Source organism: Trichechus manatus, unplaced genomic scaffold, assembly GCF_000243295.1.
Source record: "Trichechus manatus latirostris isolate Lorelei unplaced genomic scaffold, TriManLat1.0 scaffold00035, whole genome shotgun sequence".
In the NCBI taxonomy this organism is placed as follows: Eukaryota; Metazoa; Chordata; class Mammalia; order Sirenia; family Trichechidae; genus Trichechus; species Trichechus manatus.
The window spans coordinates 11,499,656-11,522,957 of NW_004443971.1; the positions used below are offsets into that span (position 1 = coordinate 11,499,656).

Below are 23,302 nucleotides of genomic sequence, written 5' to 3' on the forward strand. Positions count from 1 at the left end.
TTCTAAGCACTTCACAGATTCTAACTCGTTTAACCTTTGTAACGACCCTTCAAGGGAGATCGCTGTTGTTACCCCCGGGGTACAGCTGAGGAAGCTACGGCATAGGGAGGCTAAGTGACCTGGGAAGGACTCTTAGCTAGAAAATGGCAGAGCCTGGAAGGTGACTCTAGAGCCCGAGCTCTTGACCCATCTTACAGCTGAGGAACTATCTCACATGTGAAGAAACTGGGGCTGGACCTCATCAGGAGTTCTTTCAAAAGTTGTAGAAAGAACCATAAACGTGAAATCAGAGGATGTAGCTGTGACTGTTGGTTCTTGTAGTCACACGCCATGTGCCCCATCACCCCCACTGGGCCTCAGTGTCTAAATGACATCACCTGTGTAGAAGACCAGGGACACTGGGAAGCACTGGATAGCTGTATTTTAATCAGCAAGGCCCTCAACGGCCTTCACTGGAGTTCCAGAAGCAGCACTTGGTGCTCATGCCGTGAGCATTCCAGCCCATGTGGGGACTCAGCTCAGGATGGCAGCCCAGAGCAAGCATGGAAAGCACTAGATAATCCCAGCAGGAAGCAAGGTCTGCAGTGCCTTGGAGTGGTGAGGGGCAGGGCTCGGTCCCATCCACCTGCAGGCCCCTGGGCAGGTTTTCCTCACTGTGACCTGTGTGGCTGGCTTTCTAAAAAACCAAAACCAAACCCGTTGCCATGGAGTTGACTCCAGCTCATGGTGACCCCATGTACATCAGAGTAGAATTGTGCTCCATAGAGTTTTTAATAGCTGGTTTGTTGGAAGTAGATCACCAGGCCTTTCTTCCAAGGTACCTCTGGGTAGACTTGAACCTCTTTCAGTCAGTAGTTTAGAGCTTTAACTGTTTACACCACCCAGGCCTCTGGCTGGCTGTCTATTCCGTCCACCATGCCTGCTGTCCAAACATTCAATGAAGACAGAGGGGTTCCTTCCTGGGGGCTTTTGTCCTCAAAGAGGGGCTGGGCCATTAGTCCGGGGACTTCAGAAATAACCTTTTGAAGGACCTCCTCCTAGATAAAGGGTAATATCTTAAAAGGTAGTTTGGTGTGATGAGAAGAATCTAGACTGCATAGTCAGAATACTGCACTCTAGTTCCTGCTCTGCCATTTACAGGGACATTTAAAAAAACAAAAAACAAAAAACAACCTTGGAAATGTCAGGTAGTCTCTCTGGGCCTTTGTAGTCTCAATCATAAAATGGACATGGTAGAACCTGCCCTTTCTACTTCACAGGGTTCTTGGAAGAATCAAGTGAGAATGTATATGAGAACACTTGTCAGGCCTTGGTGGAGGAGTGGTGATGGCTGCTATTATATTTTTTCTTCCAAAACTCCAAGTATTAACTGAGCATCACTTACTATGTATAGAGCACTGAGTTAGATGCTTTCTCACATATTTTCTCTAACATTTTGGAGAACTAAGAGGTGGCACAGGGCAGTCTTCTTAGAGGCAAGGCCCTTGTGGGCTGAGAGATCCCCAAAGCCACAGTGTGGGTGGGAGTAGACCAGGGTGAGAACATTCCTGACCTTGATTGCTTGGGATCCACTGGTTTAGAAAGGAATGAGATCAGTGGGTGCCCAGAAAGAGCCTGGCCTCCCTTGTCTTCTCAGAGCCTAGTGGGTTGGTAGATCTGCCTTGTTCCTTCCTCTGTATACACATGTACCCCCCTCCATACACACCACACACACATACACTCACACTCACAATCCAAACACACCACACACAGGGCATGGCCATGAGACACAGGCAGCAGACATAAACATACACACACACACGTATGCCATACACCACACTATATACATTCACACATGTACACACATGCCAAACACCCATACAATAAACACAACCACACACACGCTCACGCGTGCACACATGCACTCCAAGAAACTAGAAATAAAGTTGAGTGTGGATCCTTATGGAGAATGTGGTTGATGTCTTGTTAACTTTTAACTCTTTTACAAAGACTCAACCTCATGTTACAACTGCTCTTTTGAAAGCTATTTCAGTCAAAATTTATACCATAGGAAAAACAACTGCTTTAAGAGGTAGACCAGTCAGACCCTGCAAAAGCCCTTAAAAATGCTGCGGGCCCTGCAGATGAGGGTAGGTGGATGCCCCGGGCCTTGTGTACAGTACGTGGAAGCAAGGCTGTGTTTGGGCTACTGCCTAAAAGGGATAAGAGGAAGAAAGCGGACGGCGTGGGGCCAACCAAGATTGGGTCAATAATGGCTGAGAACATGGGGAGCCCCCTACCTGTGACCCCTGCAAGGTCTTCCCCAAGATGCCCCGTCCTCTCTTCCCTCACTCACTTCCCCTCTCAAAAGATGTTCCCTACACACCCCTTCTGTCTTCTGCTGCCTTCCCCTTTAGAACAGTTGAGTTAAAGGGACACAGCCAAGGACATCACCAATTTGCTTTTTGATGCTCTCACTCTGCAGCCAGTGTGGGGAAATGATGGCATTTCTGGTTGGTTTGGTTGGCCTTCCTTGTCTGTTTCTCCCCTCCCCTTCTCTCTTCCTTTCTTTTTTCATTTGGCAAATAGTCTTTCCCCCTCCATGTTCCTGTAACCCTTGAAATATAAAGCTAATGTGTGTGGAGAGCAGTGTTCTGATAGCTGATGTCCCTTTAATCTGGCTTGCTTGTTCTGGCCTCCTTATTTGCTCCCTAGCGTCATCCAAGATCGTCATGGATGCTAACAGCCCAGCTCTGGAAACCGTGTTTAGCAATCCTTTCTACTCTAGATCCAAGGGGTGGGCGGGGCTTGGGGAGAGGGGCCTGTACCTATGTATTTGTGAAGATCCATCCAAAGAGCAGGTCCTGGGTTTTCTTTTTGAATTGTTTCATTTAGTTCAAATTGTGGGAGAGCAGCCTTTCAAACTCCCCATTCAGTCTTTGACCAAAGCAGTGTGAGAAATGAGAGCTGGGGCAAGGAGATGACCACCTTGGCCGAGGTGGATGAGACCCACAACAGTCAAGCATGCAGGGAGACGTCACTGGGCTGGGGCCTCTTTAGTGCTGTGAGCAAGGGCATGGTGGCCTCGAAGCTCCATTCACTGCCTTTCCTCGGGGGCAGCTTCAGTGCTGGTCCCGAGACAGTTCACAAGGGGTGAGAGATGGGCGAGTTCAAACAGAGGGTGCCAAGGCTCCAGGAGGAGCAGCCCTTTCTTGTCTCCTATAAACCAGCAGAGACAGGCCTGTGTGGGGGGAGATGTATGTGCATCTGAGTTTGAATCATCCGTTCCTTCCTCTGCTGCAGATGAGTGAGAGCGAGACTCTCATCAGTATGGTGAACCGCATGGTGGAAAACTCTTCCCCCAGGGCCCAACTCTTCATGCAAGTAAGACCTCTGCCTGGCAGCATGGTCACTGTCAATGCCATCTAAGCTGCTTGTGCATGGTCGGGTCAACCCATCTGGGGTGGGGCTTGCTCCACCCAACCCGCTCATCTGCAGGCCTCATCTCCCCTGGAGACAGCCTAAGCCTAGTCTCCCTCCCTTAATTCCACTGTGTCTCCTCCATTCTTCACTTTCATGGGTAAACCCAAGGCCCATTTCCCAAACCATCAAAAAAGTCAGCACCAACATCTCATGCCATGCCAGGGATTGCAAATCTGCTTTTTAATGTCCAGGGCTTCTGCTTTATATTTGCTGTCTTCTTGACAGTCATCGTTGGGGTTAAGGGTATGAGGGGTGTGATATGGGACCAAAGTTGTATAGAATGTTATGTGGTTATGGGATGGGCCTTCAAGGCTGGGCAGCATTTGCTGGATCCAGAGATGCTTCTGGGTTCTAGCCAATCCTGTTTAGGCATGAGCTCTAACTAGTGTTCTATCTACTACAGAAGTAGTTCTCAAATGTTTCTGACACTCACTCCTACCATACTCCCATGTCCATGTTAGAACAACCAAGGGGTTAACTGTTTTTCTCATGGTTGTTACCAACAAACCACCCAGAAGCTACCCACCCCTGGAGTCCCTCTTGGTAGTAGATTCTAGAGCTCAGGGGAGAGGGAATGCTGAGCCTGTGCAGAGCAGAGTCTCTGAGATATCCCCATAACCAGCCTAGGACAATTGGACAATTGGGATTGCGTCTTGGCCGGGACATCCCAGGCTTTCCAGCCAGGGGACAGAGAATTACCTCAGCTCAGGTCCGTAGAACAGAAGCCACTGGAGATGAAGGACCATGGTCTCTGGCAAGAGGGGAGTACAGGTTGTGATGTCAGCGCTCTCGCTTCTTCCCTCACCCTTTTCCGGCCCCTGCTGCAGTAACCGACCTCATGTTCCTGCAGGTCCCTTCGTACCCAGAAGTGTTCCGGGACAGCCTCCACACCTACAAGTTAAACGAGCAAGATACAGATGTAAGAGCAGCTCTCCCTGCTCCCTCTGTCCACTCCAGCCTCCTGCTGTCGTGCTCATCCATGCTCTCCTCCGGGGGGCTTGTCCTCTGCCCATCTCTCTCTCTCTCGTCTGGTGGCTCCTCATACATTTGATTCATGTCCTCTCCTATCACAAAGACAGCATTTTGCTTACTCCCTTCTCAGCCCCCTTCTTTTCTCTTTCCTACCGCCTGCTCACCCCTACCTCCCACACTGGCTACACATGTTACTCCACTGAGCTCTAGGCCCTCTTGTCTACAGCAGTGGGATCTTCTTATAACAGGAGTACAGACTTTGTTGGGAGATAAATCGGTCAGTCTACCCTGTGCCCAGCATGGCATTAGACCTTGCAGGTAACCAGAAAGAAGAATATGGTCCTGCGCCTGCCCTTAGGGAGTGGCAGGATAGGGGGAGATGCCAGATGGCAGCATATGATTCATATACAATGAATGGGACCAACAGAAGGTTCTTCAGGAGGGCATGGAGCAAGACCCAGTGAGCTGGTGGGTCAGGGACAAAACAGGTAGCGTGTGACCTGGGCCTTGAAGTTAAAATGCCAGAGGGTGAGACGTGGCTCAGTAAAGAAGGACAAAGGGGATATTTGAGGAATGGCACAAATACAAATGTGGATGCAGAAAAGCACAAGTCTTTCTACAACAGAAGTTTGGCTTAACCTGCCTCGCCATCACCGCTGGCCCTGCCTTGGTTGTGAATCTGCCCAGCAGGCAGATCCACAACCTGACTCATTTCCTCAGAGGTTAAACACATCTCCCCTCCCAATGGGGCCTTGGCAAGTCTCCCCTCTGAGATGGAGACCCATCTTCCTGTTCCCAAGAGCCTGGACAAGTAGGTCCTCTAAGGTCAAAGTGAAGGCCAGGGCTTCTCAGCAGGGAAAGGAGGTGGTATCCAGAGGCCAGGCCCTGCCAACACAGTTCCAGGTCCCCATCAGACCATGTCCTTCATCCCTTTCTTTCTCCTTCCCCTCCTACTCTCTTGGGACTCCAGAAGCTGCTGGGCAAATTGTGTGAGCAGAACAAGGTGGTGAGGGAGCAGGACCGGCTGGTGCAGCAGCTCCGAGCTGAGAAGGTGAGAGCCTGGGGTGGTCTTGAGTTGGGGCAGGTGGGTAGTGCTGGCTTGGAGCAGGTCCTGGGCTGCTCTCTCCATCCTGACTAAGCTGAGGTCTTTGTCCTTCCTTCGACTTTGGTTCTGCCCTTAATCAGAACCACTGAAGCTCTCCTAGGAAGCTTAGCCAGTGTGAGGACAACCTCCACTACACTGCCTCAGATTTCTCGGGCCTCCGCTGTTAAAAAACCCAGAAAGGAGTTATCAGAGCTGCTCCCAGCTGCTCCCCTTTCCTTTTCTCAGGAGAGCCTGGAAAGTGCCTTGATGGGAACCCACCAGGAACTGGAGATGTTTGGGAGCCAGCCCACCTACCCCGAGAAGCTACTGCACAGGAAGGAATCACTGCAGAACCAGCTCATCAACATCCGGGGGGAGCTGTCTCAGGCGACCACGGTAACCATGGAGCCAGCCTGTGTTCCACCCACCACCTTTACCCGCCACCCCCCATCTCCCTGGCAGCACCCAGCCAGGAGAGCCACCCACCCCTTCCCAGGCTGTGCTGTCCAGATCCAGATTCTTTCCTGAGGGCAAGAGTAGGGTGCTTCTGCCTGGGAAGGGCATCAGCAAAGACCTCCATGCTGCCTTGCAAATAGACAGCTAGTGTACCAGCCTGCTCCTTCCATGGAGTCTCCACCGGGGAAACGGCTTATTCCCACAAATGACGTACGTACTGGATGCATTCAGAACAGCACAAAGACGAGGCCTACTTATTTCCTTGGCCGCGCTAACCCCTTGATGCCCACTTCTGTCCTCTCCCCTGGATGCCTAGGTCCCTGGTGGAAATGCTGCTGCCCTGCTCATTTCCTGGTAGGGATAGGGCAGGTTCTCCAACACAGGTTATGCAGATAATAGCTCTAAGAGGCAGCAGTGAAAGCTCCAGGGAAACGTGGCCCAGAAAGGAGAAACGTCTCCAATTCCAGAGAACAAACATCTCCTTCAGGCTGTTTTCTTTTTGCCCCCCACTCTTTTTCCCCGACTTTGGGAGTACAGGCTGGGTATGAGAGTCCTTGGGTGGTGCAAATGGTTAAAGCTCTGAGCTGCTAACTGGAGGGTTGGAGATTCAAGCCCTCTCAGAGGTACCTTGGAAGAAAGGCGTGGCAAACTACTTCTAAAAAATCAGCCATTGAAAACCTTATGGAGCACAGTTGTACCATGACACACATCAAGTCATCATGAACCAGAATCAGCTCCATGGCAACTGGTTTTTGTGGGGGTAATATTACCCCTTTCAGCCTGTGCATGTATCTGGAGAGGACTCTGCTTTCTCTTTATTTGGGTTTGCAACTACTCACCAAAGACGGTAGGACGGGCAATTGTACTTCTTGTAAGGCCAGTGTTTGGCTCTCCCTCAGTGTCCCAGCCCTGTGGCCCTCTCTGCTGTCCTCCGGGCCCTTCTCCCCAGGCCTAGCTGTGGGCCCCTTCCTAGGACAAGGAGGGATGCTTTGGCGATGGCAGTATTCTCAGTACCCCCCCTCCTCCTTGCAGGCCCTAACAAACAGCACCATAGAGTATGAGAACCTCGAGTCGGAGGTCTCTGCCCTACACGATGACCTCTGGGAGCAGCTCAATTTGGACATCCAGGTGAAGAGGGCTCCTGGGCAAGTAAGGGTTGGTTGGTATGTGGTCTGGGCCCCACAAAAGAGACCAGACTGGCTTCCTTTCTCATCATAGAGATCTCAGAGATTTAGGACTAGGAATTGGTCCTGAGACAGAAGAGAAGACTGAGGACCACTTAAAATTGACTTTAAGTTTCAGGATGAAGATAGTATGGAACTCTTCTTGTGAGGTCACAGGGGAAGGAGCTGAAGCTGAAGCATGGAGGATTTAGGTTAGATGTATAGACGTGTATGGAGTCCCAGGGTAGTGCAAACCGTTAACACTCTTGGCTACTAACCAAAAGGCTGGAGGTTCAAGTTCCCCCAGAGATGCCTTGGAAGGAAGGTCTGGTGATGTACTCCAGAAAAATCAGCCATTGAAAACCCTTGAAGCGCAATTCTACTCTCATGCATATAGGGTCGCCATGAGTTGGAGTCTGTTTGTTTTACAGAGATAAATGTACCAGATGAGCTTACAGGAGCACTCTATTCAGGAATTTTAAGATAGGAAAGAGCTTTCCTTTCCAGATGGGTTAGAAACAGGAGGACGGACACGTCTGATCTTGGGGAATTCCTGTTCTTTGCTTCCCTGTCTTTTCTCTACCCAGGACCTGCCTCTTCTCTAACTGGTTTTGCATGCCCTGTCTCTCTGATGCCGTTAACACCTTGGTTTTCCCTCTTCTCCTCCTGTTTCCCTCCCGGTAACAAACTCACTACCCCAGCTTTGCAGTGGTAAGGGGAATTGAAAGTATGAATACCGCCATGTTCTGTGGCCAAGCCTCACTTGAAACAAATATTCCAGGAGGTAGGAAAACATTGTGGTGAAGAGCAGCAGATTTTGAGTCAAATAGACCCAGATTCAAAAGTGGTCACGCTACTCATGAAATATATGGTCTCAGGCAGGAGTCTCCTTTTCATCTCTCCCATGGTGTTAACTGCAGCTCTTGTCTGGTAGAGTTGACACACAGCCTCAGTGAGATACTGTGTGCAGAGCACTTAGCACAGTGCTGGGCACACAGCGATGCTAAATAAATGGTACTTATTATTTCTCAGAATATAAACTGTGATTGGATATAATTCATGACTATGCAGTGGGTGTGGGTATTGCAAAAGGGCTGTTTGGATGTGGAAGAAGACAGTAAACTGGAAGCTCTCGCCCCCTGGACAATAGGCCGCCCTAAAGTCCACTGAGAGGGGCCTTCACGCTGAGACCACCCTGATGTTCCCTGGGGGGACTCAGAAGGACATCCGCACTCTCTCTTAGTTCTGAGGCCCTGTTTTTATCTCAGGGGCTCTTTACTGTAATAGCACAGCCCCCTCCTCTGGCAACTGGAATACTGTTTGGTAGAAGCCCAAGAAGCAGAGGCTGCCCATGAGAAAGATGAGTGCCCTGGCAAGGAGTGTGTGTGTGAATGTGTGTATGTGTGTGTGAGTGTATGTATGTTTACTGTATATGTGTGTGCTGTGTGTGTGAGTGTATGTGGGCTATGTGTGTATATGTATGAGTGTGTATGTGTGTGTGTGTTGTGTGTGAGTGCATATGTGTATGTGTGTATGTATGTGTGTGTATTATATATGTGTGTGCTGTGTGTATGTGTGCTATGTGTGTATATGTATGTGTATGTGTGTGTGTTGTGTATGTGTGTGTTGTGAGTGTGTGTATATGTATGAGTGTATATGTGTGTATCGTGAGTGTATGTGTGTATGTGCGTATATTGTATATGTGTATGCCGTGAGTGTGTATGTATGTGTGTATATGTATGTGACTGTGTGTATATTATGTGAGTGCGTATGTGTGTATATGTGTTGAGTGTGTGTATGTGTGTGAGTGTATATATGTGTATATTATGTGAGTGTGTGAATGTATATGTGTGTATATTATGTGAGTGTGTATGTGTGTATATGTGTTGAGTGTGTGTATGTGTGTGAGTGTATATATGTGTATATTATGTGAGTGTGTGAATGTATATGTGTGTATATTATGTGAGTGTGTATGCATGTATATGTGTGTGTTGTGAGTGTGTCTGCGTGTGTGCTCCTGCCTACTGCTGGTCCAAAGGGACGTGGGTCCAGAGACGCCCAAGCTCCCTGCTAAGGAGACAAGATTGGGACACTCGGTGGCAGCGCCTTTCTTTGACTTGCTCCTTGGCTGTTCCAGAATGAGGTGCTCAACCGGCAAATCCAGAAGGAGATCTGGAGGATCCAGGACGTGATGGAGGGGCTGAGGAAGAATAACCCATCCCGGGGCACAGACACGGCCAAGCACAGAGGTGGGTGGCTCCTCAGCCAGCCTCCGGGGGTCCTGGCCTCCACCCCACACCCACCAGCTGACCCCTTTCTAGGCGCTCACACTGCTCAGAGCCAGTGAGGCCTTCTCAGGACTCCAGAATCTTCTCTGGGTCCCAGGATGGTAGGTAGGATTCTCCCTTATCTGTCCTCTCCCACAGACAGACTAGATAGACCACTCAGAAACACTGTTGACCTTGATGCTCTACCTTCCTCCCCAGAAAAGGTCAAAGAGCACCTGGGCCCCCAAGCGCACAGGCCCACTGGTGATGGGTGATCACTATCTTAGTGTCTTCCTTGAGGCCTGCAACCTCAGGCTGGCTTTCCTTAACACCTCAGAGGCAACAGTGTCATGTCCATCCACCATCTTTCCCTGCCCAGCACACCTCTCAACAGCCAGCCTGTGACCCCTGCACCTGCAATATGTCCTCCAGTAGACCTGGGGGATCTGAGACACTAAATCCTCCTTCCCATATCCCTGGGTCTGATTCTTTCCTCCCCCTGTAGTGCTCGTCCTCACACCAGGCCACACCCCTACTCCTCCCTCAGCTCTCCCCTCTTCTGTTTTCTGTTTCTCCCAAGGAGGTGGCCCCTCAGCCACTTACAGCTCCAACAGCCCAGCCAGCCCTCTCAGCTCCGCCAGCCTCACCAGCCCCCTGAGCCCCTTTTCACTGGTGTCTGGCTCTCAGGGGTCCCCCACCAAGCCCGGATCCAATGAGGTAAGCTGAGAAGATGGAGTAGAAGGTAGGTGGGGGAGGGCAGGGCCCAGGGCCTCCTTTGCCTGAAACAACACCAGGCCGAGTGCTTTAGCTTTGTTTAAAGTAGTCATTCTCACTCCCAGTTTTGTGACCTTCCCCCCAGATCTCCCCTTTTCTGATCTCATCTCCATCTGTCTTCTTTAGCATCCTCTCAGGGAAGTGTCTTCCTGGGCACCAGGAAGCAAAGATACCAAACACTTAATAGGAACTTAAAGCTAGGATTTTTCCAGAGGGTGAGAGGGTTGAGGGTCTGTAGGGAGGAGCAGGTTCTTAGTTAGTCAACCAGCAATTATTTACAGAGGCTCCACTATGGGTAAGAGATGGCACGAGGCCCTTTCAGAAAGATACACACGCCACCAGCCTCTCACTCAAAGAGCCCAGAATCCAGTGGGGAATCAAGATACAATCACAGTAAACAACCAGCCTGTAGAACATGATGGTGTATGTCCAGTATTGAACCATATGGTTCAGACTGTAAATACTCTGATGTTTCAAAGGGGGTGTGGATCACTGACTAGGAAAGGAGGCTGTAACTTAAACTGGGCCAGTAACACTTTGGAGAGTATTCACTGCAGCACATTCACAGTAGCCAAAAGGTGGAAACAACCTAAATGTCCATCCAAGGATGAATGGATAAACAAAATATGGCATATCCATACAATGGAATACTGCCCAGCCATAAAGAGAAATGAAGTCCTGGTGCATGCCACAACATGGATGAACCTTGAAAACATTATGTTGAATAAAATAAGTTTGACACAGAAGGACAAATATTGTGTAATCTCAGTCATGTGAGATAACAAGAATAGGCAAATATCTGGAGACCAAAGTTTATTAGTGGTTACCAGAGGTGGGAGGACGGGAAGGGGTGGGTCATTGTCTAGAAAGCAATGAGTTTCTGTTTATGATGATGGGAAATTTGGCAATGATTATGGGTGATGGTTGCACAACATGATTAATGTATCACTAAATTGTACACCTGAAAAATGTTGAATCGGCAAATGTTGTGTATATTTTTACAACAATAAAAAATTTAAAAAAATACAGAATTTGGATTGTAGAGGAACAAGGGAAAGGCATTGCAGGCAGGAGGGATTGTGGGAGCAAAGGCACAGGGGTAGGAATATGCCCAGCATGATGGTGAGAAAATGAGGGAACACTCTGGAGAAATCTGTATTGGGGAGCAATGAGGAACAGTAGACAGGTGGGGGGTCTCAACTGAGGAGGGCCTTGAAGGCCAGGTGGAGAGCTAGCTCTGGGGCTGAAGCTCCCTCCAGGCCCAGGGTGGGTGGTCCCAGAGACCCACTCCCAGTTTGCAGCCATGTTGTTGTCTGCCTCCTGCTAACGTTCTTTTCTCCTGCTCTCACAGTGGCTGCTCTTGTTCCTCCTAATGCTCTGGCTTCTCTCTGCCTCAGGAATCTGGCCCGCCTCGGCCTCCCCTCCCCAAAGCCTACGTCCCCCTGGAGTCTCCTCCAACCGTCCCTCCACTCCCTAACGAGAGCCGTTTCTGGCCATACCCCAACTCCCCTTCCTGGCACCGCAGTGGCGAGACAGCCAGGGGTCAGGTACCCAGCACCCTTGGTTCCTGGAGGGTGGGGGCAGAGGGATGGGCAAAGGGCTAGTCTGGGGCCAAGGCAGGGTACTAGAGTAAAGGAGTCATTTTCCCCATTCGAATATTATTTTCCCCAGCTGGACCCAGCAATAAGGGGTGGGATGGTTGAGACAGCCACACAGGTTCTCCTTCTCCTTTTTGCTTTCTGTGGACAATAGGAAAATGAGCTGCTGCCCTACTCATGGGCAGCCAATGGTTGTGAGTGGTATGCAGCCAACGGTTGTGGGTGATGGGCAGCCAATGGTTGTAGGTGACTCATGGGCAGCCAGAGGTTGTGGGTGGTAGTGGTATGCCCCACCTCTGCCAGCATGACCAGCCAATGGAAATGGAATGATCCCCACCGGTGCCATTCCAATCCCTTCCTATGTCTTACCCACCTCTGACCTCAGTCCTCCTTTATTCTTTCTCTCTGTCTCTGCCTTGCCTCACATCCGCTTTGGGTCTCACGAGCCCCTGGAGTATTAGGATATAGGCTCTTTTCTCCCCTATTATGGTTCTTTCTCTTGCCTGGATCCCTAGCCAGGATCCAGGAGAGATGTGCAGTTAGGCTTGGAAGAGGTTACCTAGTGAGTAGAAAGAGTCCTGTGCCTAAAATTGGGAGACCTAGATTCTCATCTAGACTAGCTACTGATAATATGGATAACCCTTGAGGGTTTACCAGATGAGGTGGGTAAAGCAGGTAATGTTACCCTGACTTTACAGACTCACCTGTCCTCTCTAGTTGGGCTAGAACTGAAGTTTGTGACCTCTGGCCTAGCCTTCTTTCTACTGCATTCTCCTCATTGAGACTTAAATTACTCAACTGTACAATGGGAGGCCATAGTTTAGATGATGCCTGAGGTCTCTTCTGGTCCCATGGATCTGAATGCCCTTTTCCTTACCCCCCACCCTAAAATTCTGGTACCAAGGCCCATTGGGTTCTCTTTGCTCAAGTCTTGTGTGGAATCCTGACAGACTCAGAGACCCTTGGGCTTGGAGCCCCCTCCACTGGCCATTCCTTGACTCTGGCTGATGGCAACTCTGTGTTTCCCAGTGGTTGCTAAGAGAACTGGTTGGGTTGAACGGACTTTTTCATGGGCCTTGAAACCTTATTCCCCTAGATGGCCCAGCACTGGCCAGCTTAAAGTGATGTGGGTGGTAGGCTTCAGTGTATCCCCACCCACTTCCCCGCTGGAACACGTAGAGTTTCCCTGTACCCTGTGTCTTCAAGGGTTTGAGCTTCAACCACTGTAAAACAAAGAAACATCACCAGGGGCCAAATGCCTGACAGCCACTCTAGCAACAACCATCTTCTCATTTTCTCTTCCCAGCCCAAGGCAAACTCTGAGCAAAGCAAAAAAGATCCTCACCAGACATCACCCCTGGACATCCCCAGAGATATCAGTCTTGTGCCTACCAGGCAAGAGGTGGAGGCGGACAAGCAGGCAGCTCTCAACAAAGGTACTTCTTACCCCATTCACCCCTAGAAATAGGGCTAGGGGTTGAGAGAGGAGCCCCGGGTGCTCATTTGCACCCAAAGAGAGTGCCTACCTACCCTGGCCTTTAATCTCCATGGGGGCAGGACTGAGCCTCTCTCTGAAAAGCAGCCTCTTCTGTCTCCGTGCAGTTGGCATTGTTCCCCCTCGAACAAAGTCACCCACTGATGAAGAGGTAATCCCAAAAACAGTGGTGAGAAGGAGTGCCAATGGGCTCACCAATGGACTAGCCTCCCGGGTAAGTACCTATCCGAGGCTCTGAGAGCTTGCGTGGGCTTGAGCAGGGCTGGGTGCCCAGGGGCCTGTGTCTCCCCATCTGTCACTACTGTTCAAGGAACCTAGGGCTGGGGGAGAAAGGTAGAACAAGCAGGAGGAGGGGCAATAGCCCCACCAGAGGAGTTCTCCTTCAGGAAGACTTGTCAAGGAACAAGGAAAGCATGCATAGTAAAGATACAAAGACATATAACATATTTATAGTGTGCCAGTGGATGACTTACAAAGGAGGGAGTAAAGTGAAAATCAGTGGTCAGAGTCAAATGTGCTGACTCAGGGCAGTGTATTACTTTCCTATGGCTGCTGTAACCACCACAAACTAGGTGGCTAAAACACCTAGTTTTATTTATTCTCACACAGTTGTGGGGGCCAGAAGTCTGAAACCAAGGTGTCAGCAGGGCTGGTTCCTTCTGGAGGCTCTGAGGGAGAATCTGTTCCATTCCCCTCTCCTAGCTTCTGGTGTTTGTTGGCTGGCAATCCTTGGCATTCCATTGCTCATAGACACATCACATCAATCTCTGCCTCTATCTTCCCATGCCTTCTTCCCTGTGTTGTTTTATCCTTTTCTGCCTCTTATAAGGATATCCATCATTGGATTTAGGGCCCACCCTAATCCAGGATGATCTCATCTTGAGCTTCTTAACTTCATTACATCTGCAAAGACCCTATTTCCAAATAAGTTCACATTTACAGGTAGTGGGGGTTAGGACTTCAACATATCTTTTGGGGGCCACTATTCAACACTCAGTAGTCTGCCCCCTGGCCCTCCAAAAGAAATGTCCATTCCCACTTGGAAAACACATTGACCCCATTCCAACATTTCCAAAAGTCTCAACCCATTACAGCAGCAACTCTAAGTCTAAAATCTCATCTAAATAGCATCGTTTCAAAAGTCCCAAATCTTATTATCGAAATCATCTGCATCAGGTATGGGTGAGACTATGGGTATGATCAATCCTGGGGCAAAATTCCTTTCCATCTGTGGACCTGGGAAACTAGAAAATAAGTTGCCTGCTTACAAAATGCAATGGTGGGACAGGCATAGGGTAGACATTCCCATTTCAAAAGGGAGAGACTGGAAGAAATAAAGGGATCACCAATCCCAAGCAAATTCAAAATTCAGCAGAACAAATTCCATTAGGTTTTAAGGCCTGAGAATAATACTCATAGCTTGCTCCTCTGCTCTCTGGTCCTGTGGAGGCTCTGCCCTCTGGGCCCATGGAGGCTCCATCAGCCCCCACCTCTGGCCTCTACCTCTGCATCTGTAGTCCTGTCTGCCCTCAGAATCATTTTTTTTTTTTTTTCATTTCTGGAAACATACCACATGTTTGCAGCTGACTTGCTCTATTAGCCCATTTCCTGCCTATAGAATCTCAGAAGTCCAACCTCTTTTTGTGATTTCATGCCATGTGTTTCTTTGAGTCCAGGCTGGCAGTGTTTTTGCTGATATAATGTCATCAAAAACCTTGTGGGTCTCCTGTGTATGTCAAGGGGATCCATGCCATTAGACAAGAGGGTTCTCCACAGATCCTTGCTGGATAACCCCATCTCTATTCCTGGCTTCTGCTGAGATGGTTGATTGGATCTATAAGTCACACACATAATCTCTTCAGCAAAAGGTTGTCCAGATACACCCTTGGCTTTCTCTCCAGGGCACACTTTCTCCACAGTGAATTTCCTGATTTTAGCATTCTTTGCAATCTGGATAGTCTGAGAAACTCTCAAAATCAAATACTGGTTCTTTTTTGCTTAACAGTTTCTTCCTCAATTTACCTCTTTCCTCTCACGTTTTACTATAAGCAGCAAGGAGAAACTGCGCTGCACCATTAACACTTTGCTTGGAAATCTCCTTAGCTAAATATCCAACTTCATCACTTATAAGTTCTGCTTTCCACTCAACAGTAGAACATAATTCAACCTAGTTTCTGCCACTTTATAACAAGGATTGCCTTTCTTCCAGTTTCCAATAACATGTTCCTCAGTTCCTTCTGAGACATCACCAGAAGCACCTTTAACATTCATATTTCTACCAGTATTCTGTTCCTAACAATATATGTATTCTCTAAGATGATAAACTTTTTCTACTTTGCTTTTCACTTCCTCCTGAGCCCTCACCAGAATTGCCTTTAACATTCATATTTCTACCAACTGTCTCTTCAAGGCAATCTAGGCTTTTTCAATCATATGCCTCAAAATTCTTCCAGCATCTACCTACAACCCAATTCCAAAGCCATTTTTCACATTTTTAGGTGTTGCATCAGCACCTCACTTCCCAGTACCAAAATCTGTATTAGTTTCCTAAAGCTGCCATAACAAATTAAAAATTTAACAAATTAAACTGAGCGGCTTAAAAAAAACAGAAATTTATTCTCTAACAGTTGTGGAGGCCAGGAGTCCAAAAATAAAAGTGTCAGCACAGTTGGTTCCTTCTTGAGGCTCAGAAGGAGAATCTGTTCCATACCCCTCTCCTAGCTTCTGGTGGTTGTTGGCAATCCTTGGTGTTCCTTGACACGTAGACACATCACACTAATCTCTGCCTCTATCTTCACATGCCTTCTTCCCTGTGTTGTCTTCTCCTTTTCTGCCTCTTACAAGAACACCCATCATTGGATTTAGGACCCACCCTAATCCAGATGATCTCATCTTGAATTCCTTAACTTAATTACATCTACAAAGACCCTATTTCCAAATAAAGTCACATTTACAAGCACTGAGGGTTAGGACTTGGACATATCTTTTGGGGGCCACTATTCAACCCGTTATAGGTAGGCTTCCCATAGAAGGGAAATTTTAACGGAGTACGGCAGATGGAAAAGCTGGGTGGGGGCTGAGGCGCCTGTCAGAGCCCCACTCTCTCACTGCAGCAGGAGCGCCCCAAGAGTGCTGTGTTCCCTGGCGAAGGGAAGGTCAAGATGAGTGTGGAGGAGCAGATTGACCGCATGCGGCGGCACCAGAGTGGCTCCATGAAGGAGAAGCGAAGGAGCCTGCAGCTTCCGGCCAGCCCGGCCCCTGACACCAGCGCCCGGCCCACCTACAAAGTGGTATGGTCCTCCCAGCCACTCATAGAAGTGGGATTGGCATCTGCCAACACTGCCCACTCCCAGGGCACAGCCTGCCTGGGTCAGGGAGGTTTGAGAGGGAAGGGACACTGGGTACCTGGGAGAACTGGGGGAGGGTTCTCACCACTGGGAAGGAGAATTATTTCAACAAGTGTTTCCTTGTTTCTGTTTAAAGAAAAATAACTCACAAAACAGAGTGATGATTATTTTTGTTGAGATGAATTGTTAAAAACCCAGTTAATAGAGAATAGTATAAAATCTACCACCCAGAAATAGCCATCCTTTATAAGTATTTCTAGAGTGTCCTGTGCTTAGCATTGGGCTGGGCATACTCACTATTGCATGGTGCAAGGCAGCTACAAACCCCTTTCATGTTATCTTGTTTAATGCTTTCAGCAACATTGCGTCAAGAATTACTATCCCTGTTCTGAGAAAACAAAGTCAAGAGAAATTAAATGATTCTAGGCCGCACAGCTATTAAGTGACAGAGCTAGGAATAGCCCAAGGCATCTGCCTCATTTTTCTTTCCACTGAATTTCAAAAATGCAGAAAAATTATAACTCCTAAGTTCTACCCCCAAAAAGTTCACATTCTAGTTGGCAGATTGGAACTTCTATAATAAGAAACAATTGGAGATCAATACAATACAAAGTGATTCAACTACCTAAAATATATGGCTCAGAATGTGAATGCACGATGTAGCTCCATGGAGAGTGACAAGTATTGATAAGAGATATTGATGAGATGTTTGCCTCTGGGGCTTTGAAGTTGGGCACGCTTTGGATAAGCAGGATGGAAGGAGGATAGCTCAGCAGTCGGGGGCAGTGGCGTGGTGGCCAGGTTGGGTGTGCTGGTGCAGGGACAGTGATGACACAGGCATGGTTAGGGCTGCCTGGTGCTATGGGTAACAGTGAAGGTACTGCTGGCAGTGGGGATAAAGGCCCTGAGTGATCCTGACAGTGCTGTCCCCTAGGTGCGCCGTCACCGCAGCATCCATGAGGTGGACATCTCTAACCTGGAGGCAGCCCTGCGGGCAGAGGAGCCTGGTGGGCAGGCCTACGAGACACCACGGGAGGAGATTGCCCGGCTTCGCAAGATGGAGCTGGAGCCCCAGCACTATGATGTCGACATCAATAAGGAGGTGAATGGAGTCCAGGAGGGGAGCAGGGGGAGAAACTCAGGTACGGATGCGAGTGGTGACCTCAGTCCCTCCACAGCTCTCCACCCCAGACAAAGTCCTCATCCCCGAACGGTACATTGACCTGGAGCCTGACACACCCCTGAGCCCCGAGGAGTTGAAAGAGAAGCAGAAGAAGGTGGAGAGGATCAAGACACTCATTGCCAAATCCAGGTAACAGGCCTAGGTGGCCCTCCATTTCCTCTGCCCACCCTGGTACCTAGGATGCCTGGGGCATTAGTGCTACTGAATCCAGTACCCCTGACCCCTGTCACTGGGGCATTGAGCCTCCCCAGGGGAGAACAGATTGAGGCAGTGGCTCGAGTCAGCAGGCTGGGCCCACACATCTGGCAGGGGTGATGCTGCCATTTGGTGCCAACAAGACCTGCTGTGCCACGCGCACAGTAACATCACAGCAAACCTGGTGGGCTGCCCTCTGCTGACTTCTTTCCCCTTCAAGGCTGCCTACATGTTCACGTGAACCTCTTAATTCATTTGACAATGCTGAGGGTAGGGGTCCCAGCATGTGTTTTGCCGGGTCCCACTCACCTGGGGACAGCCTTACCGGGAACCAGAGGCTGCACAGTCACAGGCCCCGGCCCTCCCCGCCGACCTCAGTCTGCAGGCCCCCAAGCCAATTGGACCATCCCGTCCCTCCCTCCATGTCTATGTGTCTGTGCCTCTTCAGTATGCAGAACGTGGTGCCCATCGGCGAGGGGGACTCTGTGGACGTACCCCAGGACTCAGAGAGCCAGCTGCAGGAGCAGGAGAAGCGGATTGAAATCTCCTGCGCCCTGGCGACCGAGGCCTCCCGCAGGGGCCGCATGCTGTCTGGTGAGAGGGGCTGGGCCTCGCTCCGCCAGGGAGGCCGGCTGACCAGGTGTAGGGGAGGAAACACAGCGCTGAGAGGGGGGCAGGGACAGAGAGGTGCAGGGCCAGGACTATGTTCCTCCCGGTCAGGATGATCTTTTATTGAGCACCAGGCACTGTGCTAGGCTCAGGGGGATGCAGAGGGTCCAGAGTTGCTGACATCCAGGCGCTCAGAGCTATGGTCGTCCTCACAGATGCTTTGTGGAGGAATTGGCCAGAGGCCATGCAAGGAGCCATCTTGCCTGGGCAGGTCAGGGAAAGGCACAGAGAAGAGGTGATAACTGAGCTTGATTTGGGGAAGATAAGTAAAAACATTGACCGATTGTGGAGAAAAGGCGGGCATATCTTTTTACTTCCTGTTCTTGCTGCAAGTAAATAGGAAGAATAAAAAGAGAAGGCAGTGCAGGCAACCAGAGTTATGTGTAATACAATCACCACCTTGGCTGCTGACCCAAACCCACTTTTCTGTGAAGAAAACAGAGTATGAGGAACGGACTTCACACTGATTCAAAAACTAGTGGTTCTGAGTAGACCCCGATGGGGTCGAAGTCAACAGGATTAACTTCCACTCAGTGTGAATTATCATTCCGGAATAGGTGAGAATGTCATTGGACTCTGAAGAACGAAAGATTGTATGTGAATGGGAGGGCTAGAGGAAGTGGAAAGACAGGGTTAAGCCATGGGGCCTGGGAGACTGAATATTCCTCATCAGAAAGAGAAACGGTGGTAAGGATCAAGAGGTAGAGTGGGATTGAGGCTTTGAAGACCACAGTCAGGAGGGATGACCCTGGAGGAAGCCATGATGACTTTGGTAGAGGAGACAGACGTGTATGCAGGCAAGAGTTACAGGTGTGCCCAGGCAAGAGTCAGGCCACAGGCTGATAAGAACTGTGGGTAGGGACACAGTGGGAGGGATGGTCTTCCGTGTTGGTGATTATGGAATCAGGTAGATGAGGGTTCACATCCTGGCTCTCTGAGGCTCCATCTCCTCATCTGTAAAATTCAGATCAAAAGACCTGCCTCCATGTCTGGTGGCATGAGGACCAGAAACTGTGTGTGTTCAGCACCTAGCACCGTGCCTGGCACTTAGCGAGTGCTCGATAAATGCTAGCCCACTGTAGCCGTAGTGATAGTAGTGGTGTCGGTGATGGCGGTGGAGTAGTTGAAATAGCAATACAGTAGCTGAAGTAGAACTAGGAACCATTTGTAATTTTTCTAATTATTTTAAACATGGATGTTTTCAGAAACCGAAGGGGATATAAGTGAGCTCTAAAGAAGAACCTCCTGGCAGTTAGGGTTTAATGGATGGTCGAATGAGTGGCCCGGGAAAGGCCCCGCAGGAATTTCAGAGAGGCTATCAGCTGGGCTGGAGTTGAGAGGAAGAGAAGGCATGGGCTTCAGAGAGCCCCATCCTGCGGCCCAAAGGCAGCAGATCCAGTTTGGCTGCAGGGAGGCCTCTGCTGAACCTCCCTGTAGGTTAGCTGCAAAATAAACTTGAACTTTCCAAAGATCAAATTCCACATGCTCTGGGCAAAAGGCAACTTCCTGTTTCAAGGGGGCAACATGCTCAACGCTATGTTAAAAACGCCTCGCTCTGCCCCGGTCCCAGCCCCTGGCTCTGTCTACTACAGTTCTCCAGCCAAAGTTTCCATGAAAACAAAATCCACCCGGCCTCTCAGATTTCCCCCTTGATACACACGGGCTTGCATTTCAGGCCTGTGCACTGAAAGCAAGCAGTCACCTGGCTTTTGCCAAAACCCCAACTATTTGAAAAACGGCTGTGGCAGGGCCAGACCTCAGACTTAGCCCACTGTCCCCAGCGCCCCCGGCCTAGGGCCCAGATTCCCAGAGCTGCAGCTCTGCCAGGCCAGCAAGGGCTGTTCTGGGTATATGTAGTGTGGGCATGGGTTCATGCCCAGAACGCTGTGTATGGGGTGCCGGGCACAGGTCGTGAGGACAGCGTGCAGTGGGCACAGGATGTGGTGTTCAGTGCCGGAGTGTGGGTGTGTGGCACAGATCTTATAATCAGTGAGGTACAGTGCAGTGTTTGCAATACGCACGGGATGTGCGAACTCAAGTATGTAGTGTGTGGGACAACGTGGCATTTTTGAGTTTCTATGTGTGGCATGTATGTCATGTACATGTAGTCTATACAGGGTAATGTTTGTAAATACACCTGTATTGGTGTGTATTCAAATGTGTCGTATGTGGGTGGAGAGAATACTTGAGTGTGAATCTAGGAGTATGTATGTGTGCTTGTGTATGTGTGCAACATGGGCGTTCTGTGGAAGCCCATTACTTATGAGTACTGGGTAAGGCGTTGGAGTGCAGATGGATATGAATGTCAGTATACAATGTATGGGTGGACATAGTGCTTATGAAGGCACGTATTTATGTGTGATGGGCTTTTTTTGTAGTATGGGGGTCAATAAAACATATTTATGTATATGTTGTGTACAGTATATATATTGCAATACTTGTGAACATATATCTGTGTGTGAATACATGCAGAATGGGAGAGAGTGCGGTCTCAAGACTGTCCATGAGTACATGCAACCGATTATTTACGCGTGCGGGTATGGTAGCACTTTGATTGCACACATTGTAATATCACACTGGTCCAATAGACATCTGCTGCGTAAGTGTATTTTAACTATATTGATGGATCTATTCCTAATATAAAGTTATTATATTTACATAATTTAAGCTTTTCTTCCTCTTTTAGTATGGTTACAAATATCCTTACTTTGCTGACCTGTTACAGGGCTGGGGCCCTGGTGGCACAGTGGTTAAGTGTTTGGCTGTTAACCAAAAGGTCAGCAGTTCGAATCCACCAGCCACTTCTTGGAAACCCTATGGGGCGGCACTATTCTTCTGTCCTATAGAGTTGCTATGAGTCGGGATCGACTTGACAGCAATAGATATGGTTTTTTGTTTATTTCGTTTGGTTATAGGGATGCCCTTAGGGATTTGATGGGTATAGGTCTAATTGTAGCGATCCCAAAGGTACCCCAACTGTTAACACTTTTAAAGTAATTATGACTACTTTTTACAAAAGATCTTCTCTCTCTAGTTGGGCCTTCTTATAGGCATCAGCAGGCCTCCCAATTCCTCTCCTTCTAATTTTCCTGTGTCTAATCTGTGGGCTAGAAACCCAGCAAGTCCGCACCTGTTAGAATTGTGTATAAGAGTCACTGGCCTCCGAGGGCCTGCCCTGTGAGTAAGGCTCAAGAACTTTGCTGCATCTATGCTGTAGCATCCGCTCGGGCTGCCATGACGCATTCCTTGCTTCGTTTTTGGTTTCGTGACTATTTTAGAAGTTGAGGCTGCCAGACAGCTAACCACTGGGCCAGGGATATGGACATGCCGACGAATGTGTTTTGAAAGCGGCTGTGGATGTATTTGTGTGTAAAGTTACACGTCTGTTAGGCCATGTGGAAGGGCACAGGTTTGGAAGTGCACACACACACACAGAGACACCTGAGTTGTGTGCAGCGGGGGTAAGGGTATGGTGTTGCCGGATCCCATGCACAAGCTATGCACTCTGTGTAGGCAGACAGTCCATGCTAGAGCGGCGTGCGCTACGTACCCACGTGAGTGTCTGTGTAAATGTGATGGCAAAAGCTGCAGTGGCCCTTGGTCTTGCACAGAGGGCAGGGAGGGTGGTGAGGTCTGGGTCGGGGTGGGAGCAAGGGTGGGGGTGGCTCTGTGGGAGGAATTGCAGTGTGTCACTGGCTGAGGACAGGCTCTTCTCTGCCACCCCCCTGCCTCCCTGCAACACTGAGGATGCACCAGGGCCTGGAGAGTGCGTCGATTTGTCCCTGACAATACACTTCCCCTTCTCATCGTCCTTCCACTTTGCCGTTCTTAACACTGAATAACAATGATAATAGAGTAAAATCGTGTTAATTCAAACGTCACCACTTTAAGACTTGTAACGATTTGCTGGGAGGCGGGGGTTGGATTGAAGTTTGCCTTTACCGGATTGATGAAAACGGGGGTCTCAAATTGAGCCCCTGACCGTGTCTAAGTTAACAGAATTCACTCTGAGCACATCTGAAGCCTCCATTTCCATGGAATTGATTCACATGGTGATCACATCACGTCCATCTGTTAATTAAATGGGGGCCTGATGATTTGGATTAGTAGGATTTTACTGCACTATTCATCATTATCATTAGCAATATCACCGGGTGTAAATGCCGCTCCCTCCTTCTATCTTCACAATAGCTGAGAGGTGTGTGAAGCTCCCCATTCCATGGATGGGGCAGGGAGCGGTTGGCCCAGGAGGGCAGGGCCTCGCCCGCGGTCACGCTGGTTCTTAGCAGAGCCTGGATTCAGCAGGTCTTCTCTGGGGTCCATGCTGTCCGCCATGGCACCCTAGGAACGAGGACAGCTTTCCCTCGGCTTGAGCAAGTTCCCAAGCTCAGCTCTCCTCTCTGCTTGCCTCCCTGCCTTGCTCCCCGGCCCTGAGGAGGGGCCTCACTTGCTCTGAGTGCCCAGCCTCCCCACCACCACCCCGCCTACCCCTATTCACTCCCTGTTCATTTCTGTTTCCAGTGCAATGTGCCACCCCAAGCCCTCCCACCTCCCCTGCCTCCCCGACTCCACCAGCCAACCCCCCATCGTCTGAATCCCCACGGGACGCCGACAGCAGCCATACCATGCGGGTCTGA

The 23,302-nt window shown here is 49.5% G+C and overlaps 1 protein-coding gene across 1 annotated transcript in view; it reads left to right on the forward strand.

The window, feature by feature from the left end:
- PLEKHA6 (pleckstrin homology domain containing A6) overlaps positions 1-23,302 on the forward strand; it is a 45,290-nt gene extending 21,988 nt beyond the window's left edge. The window contains exons 8-20 of the mRNA XM_023730268.1: positions 4,313-4,381; positions 5,405-5,485; positions 5,765-5,914; positions 7,007-7,102; positions 9,275-9,386; positions 9,985-10,121; positions 13,083-13,212; positions 13,379-13,485; positions 16,388-16,561; positions 17,553-17,720; positions 17,797-17,930; positions 18,445-18,590; positions 23,187-23,302. Coding sequence (XP_023586036.1) covers positions 4,313-4,381; positions 5,405-5,485; positions 5,765-5,914; positions 7,007-7,102; positions 9,275-9,386; positions 9,985-10,121; positions 13,083-13,212; positions 13,379-13,485; positions 16,388-16,561; positions 17,553-17,720; positions 17,797-17,930; positions 18,445-18,590; positions 23,187-23,302 — 1,620 coding nt within the window. The remainder of the gene's footprint in view (positions 1-4,312; positions 4,382-5,404; positions 5,486-5,764; positions 5,915-7,006; positions 7,103-9,274; positions 9,387-9,984; positions 10,122-13,082; positions 13,213-13,378; positions 13,486-16,387; positions 16,562-17,552; positions 17,721-17,796; positions 17,931-18,444; positions 18,591-23,186) is intronic.